This window comes from Lotus japonicus, chromosome 1 (assembly GCF_012489685.1).
Source record: "Lotus japonicus ecotype B-129 chromosome 1, LjGifu_v1.2".
Taxonomy (NCBI): Eukaryota; Viridiplantae; Streptophyta; class Magnoliopsida; order Fabales; family Fabaceae; genus Lotus; species Lotus japonicus.
The window spans coordinates 2,761,947-2,780,485 of NC_080041.1; the positions used below are offsets into that span (position 1 = coordinate 2,761,947).

General features: G+C 36.6%; 4 protein-coding genes across 4 annotated transcripts; 3 read left to right on the forward strand and 1 right to left on the reverse strand.

Annotated features, from left to right (window-relative positions):
- Nucleotides 1-213: 213 nt before the first annotated feature.
- On the forward strand, nt 214-7,193 carry LOC130733054 (protein ENHANCED DOWNY MILDEW 2-like). The gene is made up of 12 exons (XM_057585103.1): nt 214-449; nt 679-1,148; nt 1,262-1,358; nt 2,541-2,594; nt 2,716-2,861; nt 3,406-3,502; nt 3,602-3,700; nt 4,501-4,745; nt 4,837-4,929; nt 5,012-5,467; nt 5,717-6,295; nt 6,545-7,193. The coding sequence occupies exons 2-12, from the start codon at nt 703-705 to the stop codon at nt 6,933-6,935; spliced, it is 2,703 nt and encodes a 900-aa protein (XP_057441086.1). The 5' UTR covers nt 214-449; nt 679-702; the 3' UTR covers nt 6,936-7,193.
- Nucleotides 7,194-9,510: 2,317 nt separating this feature from the next.
- LOC130733055 (probable long-chain-alcohol O-fatty-acyltransferase 5) lies at nt 9,511-10,883 on the forward strand. Its single transcript, XM_057585104.1, has one exon. The coding sequence runs from the start codon at nt 9,712-9,714 to the stop codon at nt 10,762-10,764; it is 1,053 nt and encodes a 350-aa protein (XP_057441087.1). The 5' UTR covers nt 9,511-9,711; the 3' UTR covers nt 10,765-10,883.
- A 326-nt stretch (nt 10,884-11,209) lies between these two features.
- On the reverse strand, nt 11,210-14,620 carry LOC130733056 (V-type proton ATPase subunit e2-like). The gene is made up of 3 exons (XM_057585105.1): nt 14,390-14,620; nt 12,628-12,675; nt 11,210-11,656 (listed from the first exon to the last, which is right to left on the reverse strand). Exons 1-3 carry the CDS (start codon nt 14,611-14,613, stop codon nt 11,590-11,592), a joined length of 339 nt encoding a protein of 112 aa, XP_057441088.1. The 5' UTR covers nt 14,614-14,620; the 3' UTR covers nt 11,210-11,589.
- Nucleotides 14,621-15,535: 915 nt separating this feature from the next.
- On the forward strand, nt 15,536-18,434 carry LOC130733057 (cell division protein FtsZ homolog 1, chloroplastic-like). Its single transcript, XM_057585106.1, has 6 exons — nt 15,536-15,903; nt 16,147-16,246; nt 16,482-16,711; nt 16,799-16,966; nt 17,235-17,468; nt 17,990-18,434. Exons 1-6 carry the CDS (start codon nt 15,640-15,642, stop codon nt 18,242-18,244), a joined length of 1,251 nt encoding a protein of 416 aa, XP_057441089.1. The 5' UTR covers nt 15,536-15,639; the 3' UTR covers nt 18,245-18,434.
- The last annotated feature ends 105 nt before the right edge of the window (nt 18,435-18,539 follow it).

Here is an 18,539-nt window from a genome sequence, read left to right on the forward strand (position 1 = left end):
AGCTTCCACGTATCCTTTTTTTAACACAACCAAATCACATCTTTTAATATTTTTGATCAAATCAATATCTCTTACTATTTAATTTATTAAATAAAGTTAAAATCTCACATGATTTTTTTTTATTCATTATCTTTTTAAATTTCACTTGATTTGATTCTATTAAAATTTTAAATCACATATTAAATTTGACATAATCAAATCATGATCTCTTAATCCCGTGATTAACTACCAGAAAAAACGATAAACAGCGCGATTCCATGGTTGAGAGTGAACATGACAAAGATTTATTCACCCTCGTTTTTTGTGGAAAGAATCACAGAAATTTCACTCATTCAATCATTCATATAAACACAACCAAAATCTTCAATCAACAACACACCTAATAACAGAAACCTTTGATTTTTGATTCTACCCACTTGTTCTTATCCATAAATCAAGAAGAGTACAAGGTTGCCTCACCTTCATTCCTTTTTTTGATTTTTCCTGTTTTTCGAATTTAGGGTTAGGGTTCTTCTTGTTTCTCATACTCTATTCAAGTATTCAGTCTCTGTTTCATTCTTGATTCCCTTCATTGGTTTTTATTGTGTTTTTTCATCGTGCACGCTAGGTGTTTGTTAAAAGTACTGAGTGAGATGCATTTGTTTTAATTGTTATTTTCTTCTTGATTTGATTTGGCAGGTGTTTAGAGAAGAAGGGTTTGGGATGAAGAGGCCAACGGCGGCAGGTTCTGATGATGAGGCTGAGGCTGAAGCTGAGATCGTTATTGTGTCGAATTACCATCTTGAAGATGATGATGAGGTGCCCGTGTGTTTTTCGGTGTTGCCGGTTCAATGGGGTGGTGGTGATTCTGAGAGATCAATTGATGCCTGCAAAGAGGAGGTGTTCTTGCATGGTTCTACTGATAATGGGCTGCAGAAGGTTTTTATGCAGGTTACTGCATGGAGGTTTGATCTTTCCCCGGTGAAACCTGAGGTGTCTCTGCTGTCAAAGGATGGAAAGTGGGTCAAGCTTGATAAGCCAAGAAAGAGCTTTCAGGATACTGTGAGGACTATTTTGGTCACCCTTCACTTCCTGCATTCTTTGAAGAAAAATCGCAGGTTATCTGCCAAATCTGTTTGGAATAGCTTGAGTAAGGATAAGGAGTTGAGGTAACTTTTATACTACTGCCTTGTGGGACTTTTCCTCTTTTTGATAGACTGATAACAATTTATGTGATAGCACATTTCTTAATTATTATTTTTTTTGTGAAATTTGTTTGTAGCTTTTGTGAGTTGAAGCCTTCACAAAAGGACTTATTGGACCATGTGACTTTAATTGGTGAAGCTGCCAAGAGGGATGCTGTCTTAGCTAAATCCAAGGTTTGTATTTCCTTTTTTCAAAGACACTGGTATTAAACTAGAAAGCTAGCATTTTTCTCCTCTTTCACCCCCCTTTTGGAAATCAGAGAATAAAAAATGTGGTTTGAGTTTGACATTATACTTCCATACTCTTGCAGTACGTTGAATTAATTGTTACGAAGTTGACAATTTTATTTTCTGTGAGAAAATCTTCCTTGAGGGGGACTGTGTGTGTGTGGTGTTGATGCGAAGAGCATTTTAGTTAGCTGAATGGGTAATCATTGTTTTGGTTATCTTCCTGGTTTCATGTGCTTTGATGAGTTCAAGTAATTAATTTTTGTTTCATGGATAAAGGAGCATTACTTTTTTGAGTAAATTTTTATGGATTGGTGTCTGTCATGATTTAATCAGACTTTATAAAAGAAGGAGGACGTTAATTGGTAATTTGTGAATGGTAATATTAGTAGTTTGTTAACTGCATTGATTTATGTTGTTAGCAGGAAAGGATGAATGCATTGATATAAATAACTTGTATGAGATCAGCTCCTTTGGATTTAAGTTGACTGAGGCTATATCTCCTGCTTTCTTCTATGAATTAGTTGATGATCTTTAAGGTTCTTACTTAGGAATATCAAGTTCGTTAAGTGGATTGGTTGCAACCTTGAGCTTGATAAGGTGTTTGATATCAGATACCATCATTAACAGTTTTGTATATTGTAATATAGTATTGGTTGATTCTGTCTTTTAATACTCTCTTAGTTTTAAATATTTACCTCACCCCATGTCTCCTTGGGGTGAGGTAATTAAGTCCTTTATAAGTGGTCTTTGAGCCCCGAGACTTTCTGCGCCTTGAAGTGTGGCATCATCACCTCACCTCACCCTAAAATTATTTGCACCAAAAAATAACTCTTCATTGGGCTTTTCTCTGTCTTTTTTAATGGCAAATATGTGCATAACAAAATTTTGTAATTATTGAATTATGTATTTCCTATGTGCCTTTAAATTTGCTTTGCCTGTAGTTATGTTAGTTTTATCTCTTTTTCAAATAAAAAAAGTTCCAAGGGTTTAAATATCCTTTTACTGGCTCTTTTGCTGAAGCATTCGCTTATACTTACTAACATCTAATGGGCTAGTGGGATAATGTTATTGATTTTTGTTGTTCCGTGCTTTATTTTAATGACAACTACATGATGATTTATGCAGCTTTTGCTCATGGTTATGGAGGAGAAGCGGGAAAACGGGAAGCTTTCCGTTGAGGTTATTGACATATTTATTTTTCCTTCCCTGAAGATGTTTTCTCTGTTTGGCTTTCTTCTTTTTATTCATGTCATATTGTATTGTTTAAAATGCTTTTTAAGATTCTACTACTTGATCTCAGGAAGCTAAAGATTTGGCACGACCTGAATTTATAGTTGATGATATTGGCAATGAGACTATAGACGAAGCAGATGAAGACCCGGAAGAAGAGAATGATTCGTCTTATACAGTTTGTGCGCTTTGTGACAATGGTGGTGCACTTCTGTGGTATTAATTTTTTTTTCATAATTTAATATTTATCTTTTTTAATTAATACAAATGAATTAAAACTCACAATATGACTTCATCTCGTATGTACGTCAATGTTACTGTCATATTTCAGTACTTTTCTATATATACAGGATTCAGCTATCTTGAGGAAATATAAAATATATATTTAAATGAAATCATATAGTATATTTATGAATAATAAATTTATAAGATTGATTCAGCCTGTGATTCACTAGTTGGACCAGTGAAAATCTCAGTAAATAACTGTTCTTGAGTTCTATGACATTGTAAACAACAATAGAATTCTTTTCCCACTAGGGTGTCAATTGCATAATTTAAAAGACGGCATAATGTTATATTCTGAACAATGTCTATGACAAACTATTAAATCTAAATCTGTTGTAATGGCATGACATATAGTTCTTCCTAGTTTACCTCTGGCAACATATTCTAAAGATCTTGTAATTTTTCATTTGCCTTCTTATTGTAAAATAGCTTCATTTTTTCTTCATAATGTTAAATTATTTAATGGTGAATGCAGTTGTGATGGAGAATGCATGAGGTCATTTCATGCTACTAAGGCGGATGGTAAAGATTCTGATTGTTTTTCCCTTGGTTTGACCAGGAAGGAAGTTGATGTATGATAAATATATTTTCCTTTTATATCTGTTTTACTTGTCCTTTTCCACTTCATATAATCACATAGAAATTTGTTTTCTTGTGGCAAAAATTTGCAGGATATCAAGACATTTTATTGTAAAAATTGTAAATATCATCAACACCAATGCTTTGCATGTGGTGAGCTGGGGTCTTCTGATAAAGCTAAGGGTGCTAAGGTATTTCCGCGACAAATAAGATTGGTCTCTCGTTACTGGTTGATCACTTTATTTATATATAAAAATTATTTGCTCCCAATTTTTTGTTGAGGAGAAAGAGCTTTTAGCATATTCAGTTTTGCTCCCATGCTTAATCAAAGATAGTGGCACCTTGTGGTAAATGTAAACCTCAAAGAAATTCCTAATGGCAGATGAAGATCTCTTGTAAAATTCATTATCTCAACTGCTTTTTATTTTGTTTTCTCAGGAGTTTGGTGTTTATTGAGCGAAAGCTTTATTTAATAGATGAGTTTGTTTCTTGATTGGGATGTCTAACCAGAGATCTGAAAGATGTGGATATCAACTGATTTGCCGGGATCCTTGAAAATGATTGGAGCTGATTTTCTTTGATTAGGGAGATAGGGGGTGGGAGTCAGGCAGTAGTGTATGGGGCAATCAGACAACCTATTTAAATGAAAATGGTCTAAACGTCAACAGATAAATAAAAAATTTGTTAAACAGTTTTGTTACCCTTTTCCCCTTATTGTTGATAATTAGATTAACGCATCGTGGTTTTCATTTTGAACCTTGTAAACTGATTGTGCTTCAAAGGTTATCTTTCACATGCCTAGTTAAGTAGCATATCAGTCCTTGTTCTCCTATCATGCATTCTTGTAAACTGTTAATTTTAACACTTAGTTCTCCTGCTTCAACATTTTTTTCCCGGCATTGATTTTATTGGTTTTCTATGATATTTGCAGTTTTTCTGGAGACTCAGTGTTTATATAGAACTAAAGTTATTTTGGAAATTCCTCTTTCAGGTCTTTAAATGTGCTGCAACCTGCGACTGTTTTTATCATCCACATTGTGTTGCAAAATTACTATCCGGGGTAGTTAAACTTGCTGCGACGGAACTTGAGAGAAATATTGCTAATGGGGATCCTTTTACTTGTCCCGTTCATTATTGTCATGTCTGTAAAGAAGAGGAAAATGCTGTGGAACCTGAGTTGCAATTTGCTGTTTGTAGGCGTTGCCCAAAGTCATATCATCGCAAATGTTTGCCAAGGTTATTTCTCTCTTTTTCTCTGTTTCTCTCACCATTTTTTGGTTCTGATTGTTATCATCTAGGGTATTGATTCTTATGTTGGTTTTGGCAGAAATATTGCTTTTGAATGCACAGATGATGGACATACTTTACAAAGGGCTTGGGAAGGTCTTCTACCAAACAATCGCATTCTTATATATTGTTTGTAAGTGTCATATGGATTTTTATTTTTCAATTTGTCCTTGTTAACCCCCCTATCTAATTTTATTTATCATTACTTGGACCAGAAAGCATAAGATCGATGATGAACTTGGGACTCCTATAAGAAATCATATAAAATTCCCCATTACTAAAGCCACTGTTCGAGAAATTAATACTCCTAATAAAAGGATGAAACGTGCAACCCAAGAGAGAGCTATATTACAGAAGAACAATGCTGGCTTAGATAAGTCATCTGGTAAAAGCACTTCTAAAATATCTAACGTGACTGGAAAACTGTCTTCTGGAGAAGTTGGTAGCAAAAAGAGGCCTGGAAACATGATTTCGAGTTCAAACATGTCAAAGAAACCGAAATTTAATGAGACGGCAAGCTGTTTGACTGAAAACAAGAAGTCAACCCCAAAGAAATTTGAAAGGCCTGAGCAAACCAAGCATGACAGCCAGTTTGATGATGTGGAAAATGAGACCCTGTCTATCAAACCTATTAGCACATTGCCTCCATTGGATGGTGATTCAGAGAAGAGGTAAGTCTGTCTAGTCTGTCCAAACAAGTCTTTTACCAAAAAATTGCATTCTTATATATTTTTTGTAAGATCCCGTTTGGATACGGAATAAAGAGCACATATTGGAACTAATCGACTAAAAAAAGGATTGGATAAGCTCCAATAAGTACTTTTTGGTTCGCACTGAAGAGACTAGTGTCATATGGATTTTTTATTTTTCAATTTGTTTGTTAACCCCTATGTAATTTAATTTCCTGTTACTTGGACCAGAAATCACAAGATTGATAATGAACTTGGGACTCCTGTAAAAGATAATATAAAGCTCCCCAGTACTAAAGCCACTGTTCGAGAAATTAACACTCATAATAAAAGGATGAAACCCGGAACCAAAGAGAGAGTTGAATTAAAGAACAATGCTGGTTTAGCTAATTCATCTGACAAAAGCACTTCTAAAAGGTCTAAAGCTACTGGAATACTGTCTTTTGGGAAAGCTGGTAGCGAAAAGAGGCCCGGAAAGATGAGTTCTAGTTCAACTATCTCAAACAAACCGAAATTAAATGAGACGTCAAGTTGTGCGACTGAAAACAAGAAGCCAACCCCAAAGAACTTTGAAATGCCTGAGCAAACCAAGCCTGTCGGCCAGTTTGATGATGTGGCTAATGAGACCCTGTCTATGAAACCGAAATCAAATGAGACATCATGCTGTGTGGCTGAAAACAAGAAGCCAACCCCAAAGGAATTTGAAATGCCCGAGCAAAACAAGCCTGACAGCCGGTTTGATGATGTGGTTCCTCTGTCTATCAAGCCTATTAGTTCATTGCCTCCATTGGATGGTGATTCAGAGAGGAGGTAAGTCTGTTTCTGACTTGTGATTTACTTGTTTTCTTGCTATTGATTCTTTTTGTTCATAGCCTAAGCCCAAATAATAGAGGAAGACTGTGTTAAGCCTGTGGCAGCAAACGAAAAACTTGCTTCTTTAATATGAATCATGTGATACATATAGCCAACCTCACTTATTCTTGGGATAAGGCTTTTGTTTATGTTTATGTTTATGTTTATGACTCTTTTTGTTCATAGACAAATTTTATTAAATGATAGGAGAGAACTAGGTATGGACTCAACAGGCAAAGTGCAAGCTCCTGAACATGAAAAGCCTGAGGCAGGACCTGACCACTGTCAACCCAGTCAAATTGATGGGAAATCCTCAGTTGAAAGCTTGCAACCCATTTCAGATATTGGAAGAACCCGTGAGAAAGTGCCACTTTTTGAACATGGGGTTAGTCACTGTAGGAGCAAGGAGGAAGAGAAGAACCAGAGAGAATCAAAGATAAGGCAACTCGGTGGTTCTCGTGGAGTTCCGGAAAATGGCACTCGTGAACCTAGTATTAGTGTGCCCCAACATGGATGGGGTGATGTGCGTAGGGGTTTTGCACCTGGTCCTTATCATGCATATGCGCATAGGAATTCAGCGGGTTGGCTCGATGAGTAGTTACAGCATCTTGTGATAAGTTTTCACTTCTGCAATAATGTTGACACATGCTGTACATAGACAATTTTTATGAAATATGATGTTCATTTTCTGTCAGATTTCATTGTAATCTTTTATCTGTTTCTTTTCTGTAAACTCTCTTGTTTAGAATTTGATACTGACTTGCTTAAGAAAGACCCTCTAGCTGTCAAATTACAGTTCTGGCATGATTAGTGTGTTCTGGAATTTTAATTTTATTAACAAGAGTCATTATCTCAAGTCTCAACTTATAGGATATTGTGTTGCAGAGAGGAGTCCTAACATGTCCTGTCCAGTAGGGGTGCACATGGGTTGGGTTGGATGGATTTTGGTCAAAATAAAATCCGAACCGATCAAAATTGGCTGGGTTGGGTTGGGTTGGATTTCACGAATTTCTTCTTCGGACCCGATCCGAACCAACCCGACGAAGTTTGGATTGGGTTGGATGGATTTATTGGGTCACTATATTAAAATAATAATATATCTGAAATATTAAAAAATCTTGCAAAAATTATTATAAATTCAGAAAAAATTATAAAAAGTATTAAATATGTTATAATACTAAATAGCATGAAAAAGACACAAAAAGTTATAGAAATAATACCACATAAATGACATATAGCCAAATATAATGAAAACATAAAACTTCATTACCAAATGACATCAAACAATCTAATATAAATAGTATCTAAAAAGTGAAAAACAACACTAAATGTCATGCCATGACACTTAGAACTTAGATGCCTCCAACATGCTAAATAACTATATATAAACATGTAACAAATAACTACGAACAAATACTCTAAGTTCAAATATGACAAATAACTACAAATACTTAAGTCTCAAAGTTTCAAAAAGTCATCACTCCGACACTAGCACTTCAAGTATGAGTAAAATTATAAAAATTATTATTATATGTATGGATTCTGGGTTGGGTTGGATGGATTTGAACTGAATCCGAAATCCGATCCTAACTTGGTTGGGTTGTAGTAAAATCCATCCGGCTAACCCGATTGCCCGATCCAACCCGCATTTTTTCTATTGGATCGGATTGGGTTGGACGAGTTCATTGGATTTACCCGACCCATGTTCACCCCTGCTGTCCAGTTAGTGATAATCAGCTCAAAAAATGTAAGAATAAACAGTAAATGTTTATTTATATATTTTTTCCAGAAAGACCTGTTGATCAGTTGGCAATAAACATCTACAAAAATGAAAAAAAAACCTTAATTATTGTTCAGGAAATGATGTTGTCAAACCACGTTGTTAGTGTGCGTCATGGTCGTACTAAAGCTACGTTAAATTAATGCATACTTTACACTATTTGGGAAGCTATTTTATTCTGGACATGTTAGGAATCTTATGTTTGCCTGCAACAATGTATGGGAACAAGGAACTAGATGAAGTTAACTCATCAGCTGTTAGCCTTGATGATATCATGCTCTAATGGCTGGACTGGAAGAGGGTAAGAGACTCTGACGCTCAAGTCACGCTCAAGTCAGTAAGTAATCGAATAGAGCACCTCATAGAAAGATTGTGTACCTTGAACGAGCATGGTGACCCTCTATTTCGCATATCGAGTGAAGACCAATATATAATATGAAGACCAATATATAATATCAGGAGATATCTTGTGGGGAGTTAAGATTTGTCCCAATCACTTATCTTGTAGGAATTTGAGTACAAAAACCATACAAAAGCCCATATACTGCAAGAACCATTAATGAAACAAAACTATAGACTGGGGGAGATTATTGATCGATAGATGATAGATCATTAGATTTAAACTGAAAATAATTAATGAAGAATTAGAATAATTTAGAATCATCATTGTTCAAGCGAGAAGGGTAAGATAGAGAAGAACATGTATGCATGGAATTTGAAGGAGAAATCTAGAGCTCAATCAAGGTATGGCTCTCAGTCGACCTAGTCCCTCTATATATGTTCTTCTTTCATGTCATCAAAAATACCTAAAGACATGTTCCGGTTTCCTCTCCTTGTCTGTGCCCCAACATATACCACTTTCACAGGTAAAAATTGCTAAAATGGTCCAATCATGCATCATGTATGTCAAATGTTAAATTTATTATTATCTTCAAAATTATTTAGTATGTGTTTGATTCTCCATTTATAGAATCATCCAAAAATAAGTCATCCATAAATTCCCAATCATGCTAACTTGACACTATGTCCAGTCCTGGACATGAAATGTGTTAAGGTTTTACATTGATTATAGATATCACTAACATAGTGAATGCAGCTAAAACAGATTTTTACACAAATCCAGCAAAACAGTAAGTTCACTTCTTTAGTCTTTACCTATAAGAACTCTATCAGTTTGTTTATACTATGAGAATTTACAATCACTTCTTAAGTCGGTAGAAAGAAGAGAAGTTACAGTTAGATTGGAAAGTGTGCCTGTGTTCATTTGTGACACAAAATATGAGAATAATACTATTCACATCATGTGAGGCTCTGAATGATTAAATTTAGTGTCACCGTCAATCATTGAATCCTATGCAAACTATAATGCATAAATTAAATCAAAAGAGTTATCACCTCGCCACTTCATTTAAAAGCAAAAGCACTATAGTACCACTCACTGACCAAGGACAAAAGAAGAAGTTTCATAGGGTCAGGGATTAATGCTAGTTGGATCACCTGTCAGAAACAACACATTTCCACATTACAAAATCATCACATTCACATCACTGTCTGTGCAAGAAGGGTAGTAATTAAGATACAGAATCAGAACAACATGTCAAGCCCAAAATGCATGGAATTTGAAGGAGAATTCAAGAGCTTAATCAAGGTATGGCTCAAAATCCTAGCCACCCTATGTTACTGCTACTTCATCTCATCAAAATTACCCAAAGGCATCTTCAGGTTCCTCTCCCTAACCCCAGTTTTCTACCTCTTCACAATCCTACCTCTTCAACTCTCCTCTGTTCTCCAAATTTCCATCACTTCCTTCTTCATCACATGGCTCACAAACTTCAAGCTCCTCCTTTTCACCATTGACCTAGGCCCACTCTCATCATCATCATCACCAAAATCATCACTTCCACTGTTCCTCACCATTGCTTGCTTCCCAATCAGAAACCCTCAAAAACAAACATACCCTTCTATGCAAAACCCATCAAAATTGCATCTTTTGCTCCCTATCAAAACCTTGCTTTTTGGGATTTCACTTGTGGCCTTGAATGACCACAAGCAAAAGCTTCACCCAAAAATTGTTCTTGGCCTCTACTGCACCCTCATATATCTCATGCTTGATGTTATTCTGGGAATCTCCAATCTTCTGGTCAATGCAACACTTGGGATTGAGCTTGAATTTCCATCTAATGATCCTTATTTCTCAACTTCACTACGTGATTTCTGGGGAAGAAGGTGGAACCTCATGGTAACGTATCTTCTGCGGCACACTGTATACAACCCCGTGAGGTCTGTGCTGTGTGGGCCTGTTTTGGGCCCCTGGTGGGCCTCAGTGGTCGGGCTCATTGCGTCTTTTTTGGTGTCTGGGCTTATGCATGAGCTGCTGTTCTACTATGTCACACGTGTGAGTCCCACGTGGGAGGTCACGTGCTTCTTCTTGCTCCATGGGGTGTGTGTGGCGGTGGAGTTTGGGGTGGTGAAGTGGCTGGGGGACAAGTGGAGGCTGCACTGGGTGGTGTCCTTGCCCATCACGTTGGCGTTCGTGGTGGTTACCGCCTCGTGGCTGTTCTTTCCGCCGCTGTTGCGGAGCGGTGCTGATGAGAGATCCATCAAGGAGTTCAACAGTTTAATTGATTGTGTTGTGGGGAAATCTTAGAAGTGGTCACATTGGAAAGTGTTTTTCAAGAATGAAAGTTTGAGTTATAAACAAAAGTGACAAATTTTCACTTATTATTCATGTGATCATATTTCAAATAAATTGATTGTATTTCTTAATCCATGTACTGTATCTTCTTATAAATAGGAACATAGGTAATATTTCCAAACAAACTTAATGCTTTGAATTTGATTTGTTTCAAGATGAAATTGACTTGAATTCAACGCATGCAATAGCAATGCAAGAAGTATACAAGATACATTTATTAGAGCTTTTTGAAAATCTAAGGGCATCTTTGGCTGTTTGTGTTTGGAGAGTGAAGACACACTCCAAAGCAAGTTATGCTATGGAAGATGAGACTCCATGTTGTAGATTATGGATTAATGTGATTTTGAAGTCTAACGTGAATTGCAAATTGCAAAGGTGCAACCAAACATGCACTAAATTGAACAGTGGAGACTGGGAATTGCATCAATGCTTCTCCAATTCTATCTCCCAATCATTTATTTTCTAGATATAGTCATTCAAAATAAGATATACAATACTCTTTCATCAACTAATTTTGACCAAAATACATACTTATATATACCTCTCTGGCGACTTCTGAAATGAATAAGGTTTAAAATACATCAATGATAACATGGATAATGTGAGGCAGCAATGGAAAGTCCAATTGAAACGCTTATCAAACAAGAAATACATACAAGATTCACCCACAGAAAATACTGAACGATTCATGAGAGCTAAAATCAAATTCTCTCCAGCAACCAACCTGCGACTTGTATACTGTTTAACTTGAGGAGTTACACCTGTTTATAGATAAAGTTATTCCGCTTCACTCAAGATAGGAACTATGAGCGGTTTCATCTGTGCTAGATATACAATTGCCCACCTGAGAAAACAAAAAAATGTACTCCATCAATAAACAAACAAAAGTTCATTAACACAAGGAAGGCACATTTAGATCTTTGGAAATAACATCTCTTGGAGTGATGAAATGGGCTTTATTAATATAAAAGATAAAAGATTTTGGTATAAACTACTATGCCCTAAAAAAGTCACTAATTCAAATTACCCTCTGAAGGCCAGTTTACCCCCCCCCCCCCCCACCGGCCCACCCTTAATTATACTGGACATACTGTCAGACAATATTTATTCCATGTGAATGGTCATGTAGAACACAACATCCTCTCGCATGGGTTTCGCAAGCTCCTTGGGGATGATAAAATGCATAATAATGATATAAAACTCCAATACGTACATAGGTTATGTACAAGGTCTCTTGTAAAGCAAACCATTTAGAATGATACTTGGTTATAAATATGACAGCAAGTAGTTATGTATTTATATCAGGGAAAGGATAGCCCTTAAATCACTTAATGTTACTGATTCACAGACTGCTGCAGTTTGATCACATCACTACAAGTATAAGAGTCAATCTACACATCAAGCAAGAGCTTGAAGTTTTCCATCATGTACACTTTTGTCTACTTGTGAAATATAGGGGAAAAATGCTCCACTTTAGAAACAAAAGTAAACCACCAAGACCTATATATGCCCAGACGATTCTAAACATATCCCGTTTTTACCAAGTTCACCTATTCCTCTTCAATTACTTTCATTAAGTACTGCTAAACAGGACACGAAACTTGACTAAATAACACTCCATATCCACGTGACGGTATCAAGGTCTTAGTCACAGAGAGTAAATTAACAGGTATGAAGTTTTAATATACTCCTTTTCCAAATGATCAATACCTTGCCAGGGACATAACCCAGGTACATTACTTAATTTCTGCATGCTCCAATTTCTATTCAAACTTTAAGCAAACCAAAAGAAGAATGTAAATAAAAAGAACTTACATCATCCAGCAGCATATTGTTGCAGTAAGAACCAAAGTTAGGTGAAATCTGCAACAGAATAATAAGATATTAGTTCATAAAGAGAGCAGCACTTTTGGTAGAGGGAGGACTCACAGCAAATATTCAAGGGAATCATTTCTCAAGAATAACTAATCCTCTTCTTTCTTCAGATCAAATTTACATCATCTATGAAACCTATTTAGTACTAAAATACATGTCACACATATACCACACCAAGATGGCCTTCTCAAACAATTCAAAAAAAAATCAGCTATTAAATAGAGCAGCATGTCAACAAAGATGTTCACAATTTCAAAGTTACATAAAGCAGGCATGTGTAAGGCTTCAAAGAAGACAAGTAGATTATAAATCCTTCAACGATACAATAGACAGAAACAGGGTTGGGCATCGATCCTATGCAGTTTTCAAGTTCAATGGATTTAGATTTTATTAGTAGAAATTTGGCATCCATAAGCTTTTTCTAAAGGGAATAAATAAATAAAATACATTGTTCCAGATATATCATCGGTTATGTCAGACCATGCTAATGTATCTATCTGTTTTGATTTTCAGTCAAAATAGATAAAAACAAGAAACTTTTAGTCTTAAGTTAGGAAATATATCGCCTCATGTTCATGGATGTCACAAAGGTCTATGCCAAGATTAATATCTGATAATTAGTATAGGAATATAATTAATCAACCTCTATTTCAAACTTTTTTTATCACATTGTTTAGGGAAAAAAATATAAAGTAGGTTAGTTATTTTATTAAAAATAGTAAGAACTAACATATAAATATGATTCCATCATCTCTTCGTAACGGGAGAAACCTCCATAATAGGGTTTAAAGGGCAGCAATTGCTATGTGCTTCACATGCTCTTTCCCGCTCAATCCAAAATGATGAGCATGAGCCTGACGAATCGCACAACATGACCACTCAAACTATGCGATGGATAAGATGCTCACCTTAGTGATGGACTATAACAAATGTCCATGTTGCTTATGGTGAAAGAAATTTAAGACAAAACTCCTTCAATTATGTCAGTTACCTACCTGATGTGCTTATGAATGCCAAAAGCACACCACGGAGCTGACATAATTGAAGGAGTTGTCTCGAATTTTCTTCACGAGAAGAAATATCAACATGCCGTTATACTCCATCACCTAATATGAGTATCTTATCCATCGCAAAGTTGCTGTGGCGATGAGGTGGTGGAGTAATGATGCCGCAGCCGCTGCCAATTCATCAGACTCATGCTCATTCATTTTGAATTTTCAGGGAACTAACACGTAAACCTATAAAGCCCTATTCTAACATTATTTCCCTTTCGCTTCATCCTAAACGGTGATAAAAAAATTGTGAAATACAGATTAATTATTTTCTTATACTAATCAACCGATATTAATCTTGGCATAAAACACTAAATATTTCCTAAATTTGACTAAAAGTTTCTTGTTGCCCGTATCGGCACTCGAGTGTTTGATCTTTACAAAACATGCTACTACTAGTTATCTTAGTTTTGGAAGTGGAAATCAATAAATTCATTCAACATGAGAATTGAGATAATCCAGGCATAACGTGAACCAAATTACGATGTGCAGAACAATCCCTAGAACTAGAACATAAACTAGTACAACTATACCCCAATTTAGCAACAGTACACCAATTCGTATTTGACTACTATCCCATAAACTACGAAACAATGCTATAGCACGATGTGAATCCACATAATGAAATTGAAATTACGGAAGGAGCTTACAGATTAGACGAAGATCCTCTGTTGAAGCAAATTACGGTACAGAGAGACGCGACGATTCCAATCGCGGCGAAGATAAGCGTGGTTGCCGGAAAACCCATATCAGTGGACTGGTGCCAGATCCTGATCGGAGAGAAAAGTGAGAGTGTTCCTGCGATTTCAATTCCTAATTGGAGATGGTGAATTGGTGATGGTGTGGATACAATTTGATCATGTCTCTCTTGCATTCACTGCAACTGTGAGCCACATGGGCCTTTACACTTCCTACTCTTAGTGTTGTTTTTGCTTTCTTGGGCCATATCTTTTCAGCCCACTATATTATGTGTGTGTGAAGTATTTTTTTAATATAGCGATGATTTCTATAAGAGAAAAACTTAGATCAAGTTCTTTGTTTGGTAAAAATTGAAATAACATAAAAGTAATACTTACTCGAAAATAGTTCAATAGATGTATGGAACACTCTACTTTCGAAGTGATTTGCAAATGCAGAGACTCCGTTGAGAAATGGTGATACTTAATAATGTTTCCACACCATATTTTATCTATAAATTTTTGATTGAACACAAATTTATACTTAGACAAGGTTTTGGGGGAGCTTGGTTATCATCTGTCCACAAGAAGTTTCGCCTTTGAATGCAATGCACCGATAGTAGGCTCACGTATGATGCAACGACAATGACTGGAAGGGGACCAACGATCTTTGTGGTTGTGAATGATAATATGAATGCGCGGGGGGGGGGGGGGGGGTGAGACAGATGGGTTGCAGAGTTTTGATACGCAATGTCCATGCATGGCACACATGGCTTGCAGGGGTTTTCGTTGTTTTAGGGCTTGGAAATGCCTTTCTTGCTGAGGCGTTGGCGGTGAAGGTAGGTTTGCAGCATGCATGGAGGCTTGGGTACAAGGACACTTGTTATGTGTCAGACTGCATTAATGTGGTGGAAGTCTTTCGTAACAGAAATGACGTTTCAACGTATTAAGTAAGAGAAATCATCACTAAAGTTAAGTCCATGATGTCTTGAACTTAAAATGTGGACATGAAATTATAGGGCAACATTTCTAACCACTAACATTTTCCTATAAATAAAAAAAACTTTTCATGTTGAAAAAAATATATATATTCCCACCTTCCACTGGAAATTGGAGTGTAAAGAGTAAAGCTATCTATTTTCATTTTCCTAACCAAAAAGATAGAACCCTAACCATAGAGATAATAAATAAACCCTCTGGAGAAAGAACTTGGTAAGGGAAAAATGGCCACACTTCCTTCCCTCACAAACCCAAATGAGCTTCTCTCATCTTCCTCCTTCTACCACAATGCATTATCCACTTCACCCTCTGTCTCTCTCAACACCACCAGAATTACCAGAGTCGCTAGCACCCCACAACGCCTCACTCGTCGTTTCCGGTCGGTTCGATGTTCCTTCGCCTCAGTAGAAAACGCCAAGATTAAGGTTGTCGGAATCGGAGGTGGTGGCAACAATGCCGTCAACCGCATGATTGGTAGTGGTTTGCAGGTGGGGTTCCAATTTGGGTAAACCCAGTTTGGGATTTCTTCAATTTTGTAGTACTGCTTTTGTGAATTCTATGTTGCTGTAGTAACTATGTTGTTGCTTGTGGAGACACTGTTGTTGTATTGTGGTTACACATGTTGGATATTGTGCTTGTTTACTCCAGCTGAACTATGCACTAGGCTAGTCTTTGTGTTTTGCTGCAACTATGGGAATAATGATGTTGAATTCTGCTACTTTTTCAATCAGGGTGTAGACTTTTATGCAATAAATACTGATGCTCAAGCGCTGGTACATTCTGTTGCTGAGAATCCTATTAAAATCGGAGAGCTTCTGACTCGCGGATTAGGTCAGGCACTCTCCTTGCGTGTCTCGTTGCCTTCGACGTGATTTATTTGTGTGGCATCACTCTAGTTTCCTTGCTAATAGCATGTTTAGTTCTGCCTATTTTTTCACCCCAGAAGCTACCTACTTAAGCTTCTGACCAGAATTGATTTTTCCTTAGAAGAATTTTTACACATGTATTTAGTTTAGTGAGATATTGGAGGGTGACCTTTGATTCAAATTGCTTGATAGAGATGCAGGTACTGGTGGGAATCCACTTTTGGGAGAACAAGCTGCGGAGGAATCAAGAGAAGCTATTGCGGATGCCCTTAAAGGGTCAGATTTGGTGTTCATAACAGCTGGGATGGGTGGTGGCACAGGGTCTGGTGCTGCCCCAGTTGTGGCTCAAATATCAAAAGAGGCAGGTTACTTGACTGTAGGTGTGGTTACCTATCCCTTCAGTTTTGAAGGACGTAAGAGATCCTTGCAGGCAGGTGTCCTTTCTTTCCTTGTTTTTTTTAGTATTACTCTTTATATCATGTTGAAAAAAAGAATATTCATTCATATTTTTTTTCAGGCACTTGAAGCCATTGAAAAACTGCAGAAAAATGTTGACACACTTATAGTGATTCCAAATGACCGTCTGCTTGACATAGCTGATGAGCAGATGCCCCTTCAGGATGCTTTCCGTCTTGCGGATGATGTCTTACGCCAAGGAGTACAGGGAATATCAGACATTATAACAGTTAGTTGCTTAGCAATCAATTTATTCATACCTTTTTCTTATCACTACAGTGCTATTAGAATTCCTAGTTGATCCTGCTAGATAGGTTACTTGCAAAAAGAAAAGAAAAACAAAACATGGGGTGCTTGAACCATTCTCCAACTCCTTTCTCGTTGATTCTTGAGTGGTCACTCTTCATAACAGGGCATGTATTTATATCAAGGGTTTATTCATGTAATTCTTTTAATCTTTTTTCTATATCATAAGAGCTGTTTGTGACTTATTCCAGATACCTGGACTTGTAAATGTGGATTTTGCTGATGTAAAAGCTGTGATGAAAGACTCTGGTACTGCAATGCTTGGAGTAGGTGTTTCCTCCGGTAAAAACCGAGCAGAAGAAGCAGCAGAACAGGCTACTTTGGCTCCTTTAATTGGATCATCTATTCAATCAGCCACTGGGGTAGTATATAACATAACTGGAGGAAAGGACATAACTCTGCAGGAAGTGAACAGGGTGTCTCAGGTACGTAAAGATTTTATCAGCACTTGCTTAAGGAACATACTGTTACATCTCTTCTTGTTTGTTTCAAACATCTTATTTTTACTTTCCAAACTAGTCCTGTAATGTTACTGTTACTGGATTTAAATGTTTAAAACTTAAAGTAGAGTGCTGTAATATTTGATTGTGTTGATATTTTTGCATTCATTATACTATAATATGTTCAAAAAGTTGAAGTGTTCCTCAAGATTAAGATTCAGTAAAATTTTAGCAAGCCATCCAAATCCTCCCCTGAAGAGAAGAAAAGGAATTTAGACTTAGCGGATGTATCACGTGAGGGGACTTGTTATCGTGAGAGATGAGAATAAGATTATACATATAATCCTGTTAATTGTCTTTTTTTTTCTCTCTCTTCAGTTTGTGCTTCATATCAATATATTATGGTTTTTCTTTTTGCTTTTGATGGATAATAAGCTAAGGCTACTTGTGGTTAGCACTGGTTTTGCTTCTACATTTACTGCCCTTAACATGAGTAATTTTTATAGGTGGTGACTAGTTTGGCTGATCCTTCTGCCAACATTATATTTGGGGCTGTTGTTGATGATCGTTACACTGGGGAGATTCATGTTACCATCATTGCTACCGGCTTCTCGCAGTCTTTCCAGAAGAAGCTGCTAACAGATCCAAGGGCTGCAAAGCTGCTTGACAAAGTGGCTGAGAGCCAAGAAAGTAAGGCAATGCCCCCTCCTATCAAGTCCTCGGTAGAACCTAGAGCATCTCCACGGAAGCTCTTTTTTTAGTTGCTCAATTCTTTTACCCTTTTAACTTTTCTAATTATCATATATTGCAGTCATTCAGCTGTGTAATGATCTTGAAGCTTGATTGATTTTTTGAGATATCATTTACTCATGGTTTGTGTAACCATTCAGCTTAAGTGTATGTAGCTTAAACAATTTTTGTTCATGAAATGGATGTGTTTGTATTTATCTACTCTGCCCCAATGATTTCCACCAAGTAACACAATTAGCTTTGTCACATCATCATTTCTTACAACTTTACCTCAGTAACATATAACATTGCTGTTGTTTTGTGCAA

Bases quoted from the DNA above. Each gene is read 5' to 3' on its own strand.
- LOC130733054 (XM_057585103.1), top strand. From the start codon at position 703: ATGAAGAGGCCAACGGCGGCAGGTTCTGATGATGAGGCTGAGGCTGAA. The intron at 2,595-2,715 runs GTTATTGACATA...ACTTGATCTCAG, and splicing joins ACGGGAAGCTTTCCGTTGAG to GAAGCTAAAGATTTGGCACG. The intron at 5,468-5,716 runs GTAAGTCTGTCT...TACTTGGACCAG, and splicing joins GATGGTGATTCAGAGAAGAG to AAATCACAAGATTGATAATG.
- LOC130733055 (XM_057585104.1), top strand. From the start codon at position 9,712: ATGTCAAGCCCAAAATGCATGGAATTTGAAGGAGAATTCAAGAGCTTA.
- LOC130733056 (XM_057585105.1), bottom strand. From the start codon at position 14,613: ATGCAAGAGAGACATGATCAAATTGTATCCACACCATCACCAATTCAC. The intron at 12,676-14,389 runs GTAAGCTCCTTC...ATTCTGTTGCAG, and splicing joins AGAGGATCTTCGTCTAATCT to ATTTCACCTAACTTTGGTTC. The intron at 11,657-12,627 runs GTAAGTTCTTTT...TTGTTTTCTCAG, and splicing joins ACAATATGCTGCTGGATGAT to GTGGGCAATTGTATATCTAG.
- LOC130733057 (XM_057585106.1), top strand. From the start codon at position 15,640: ATGGCCACACTTCCTTCCCTCACAAACCCAAATGAGCTTCTCTCATCT. The intron at 15,904-16,146 runs GTGGGGTTCCAA...TTTTTCAATCAG, and splicing joins TGATTGGTAGTGGTTTGCAG to GGTGTAGACTTTTATGCAAT. The intron at 17,469-17,989 runs GTACGTAAAGAT...TAATTTTTATAG, and splicing joins AAGTGAACAGGGTGTCTCAG to GTGGTGACTAGTTTGGCTGA.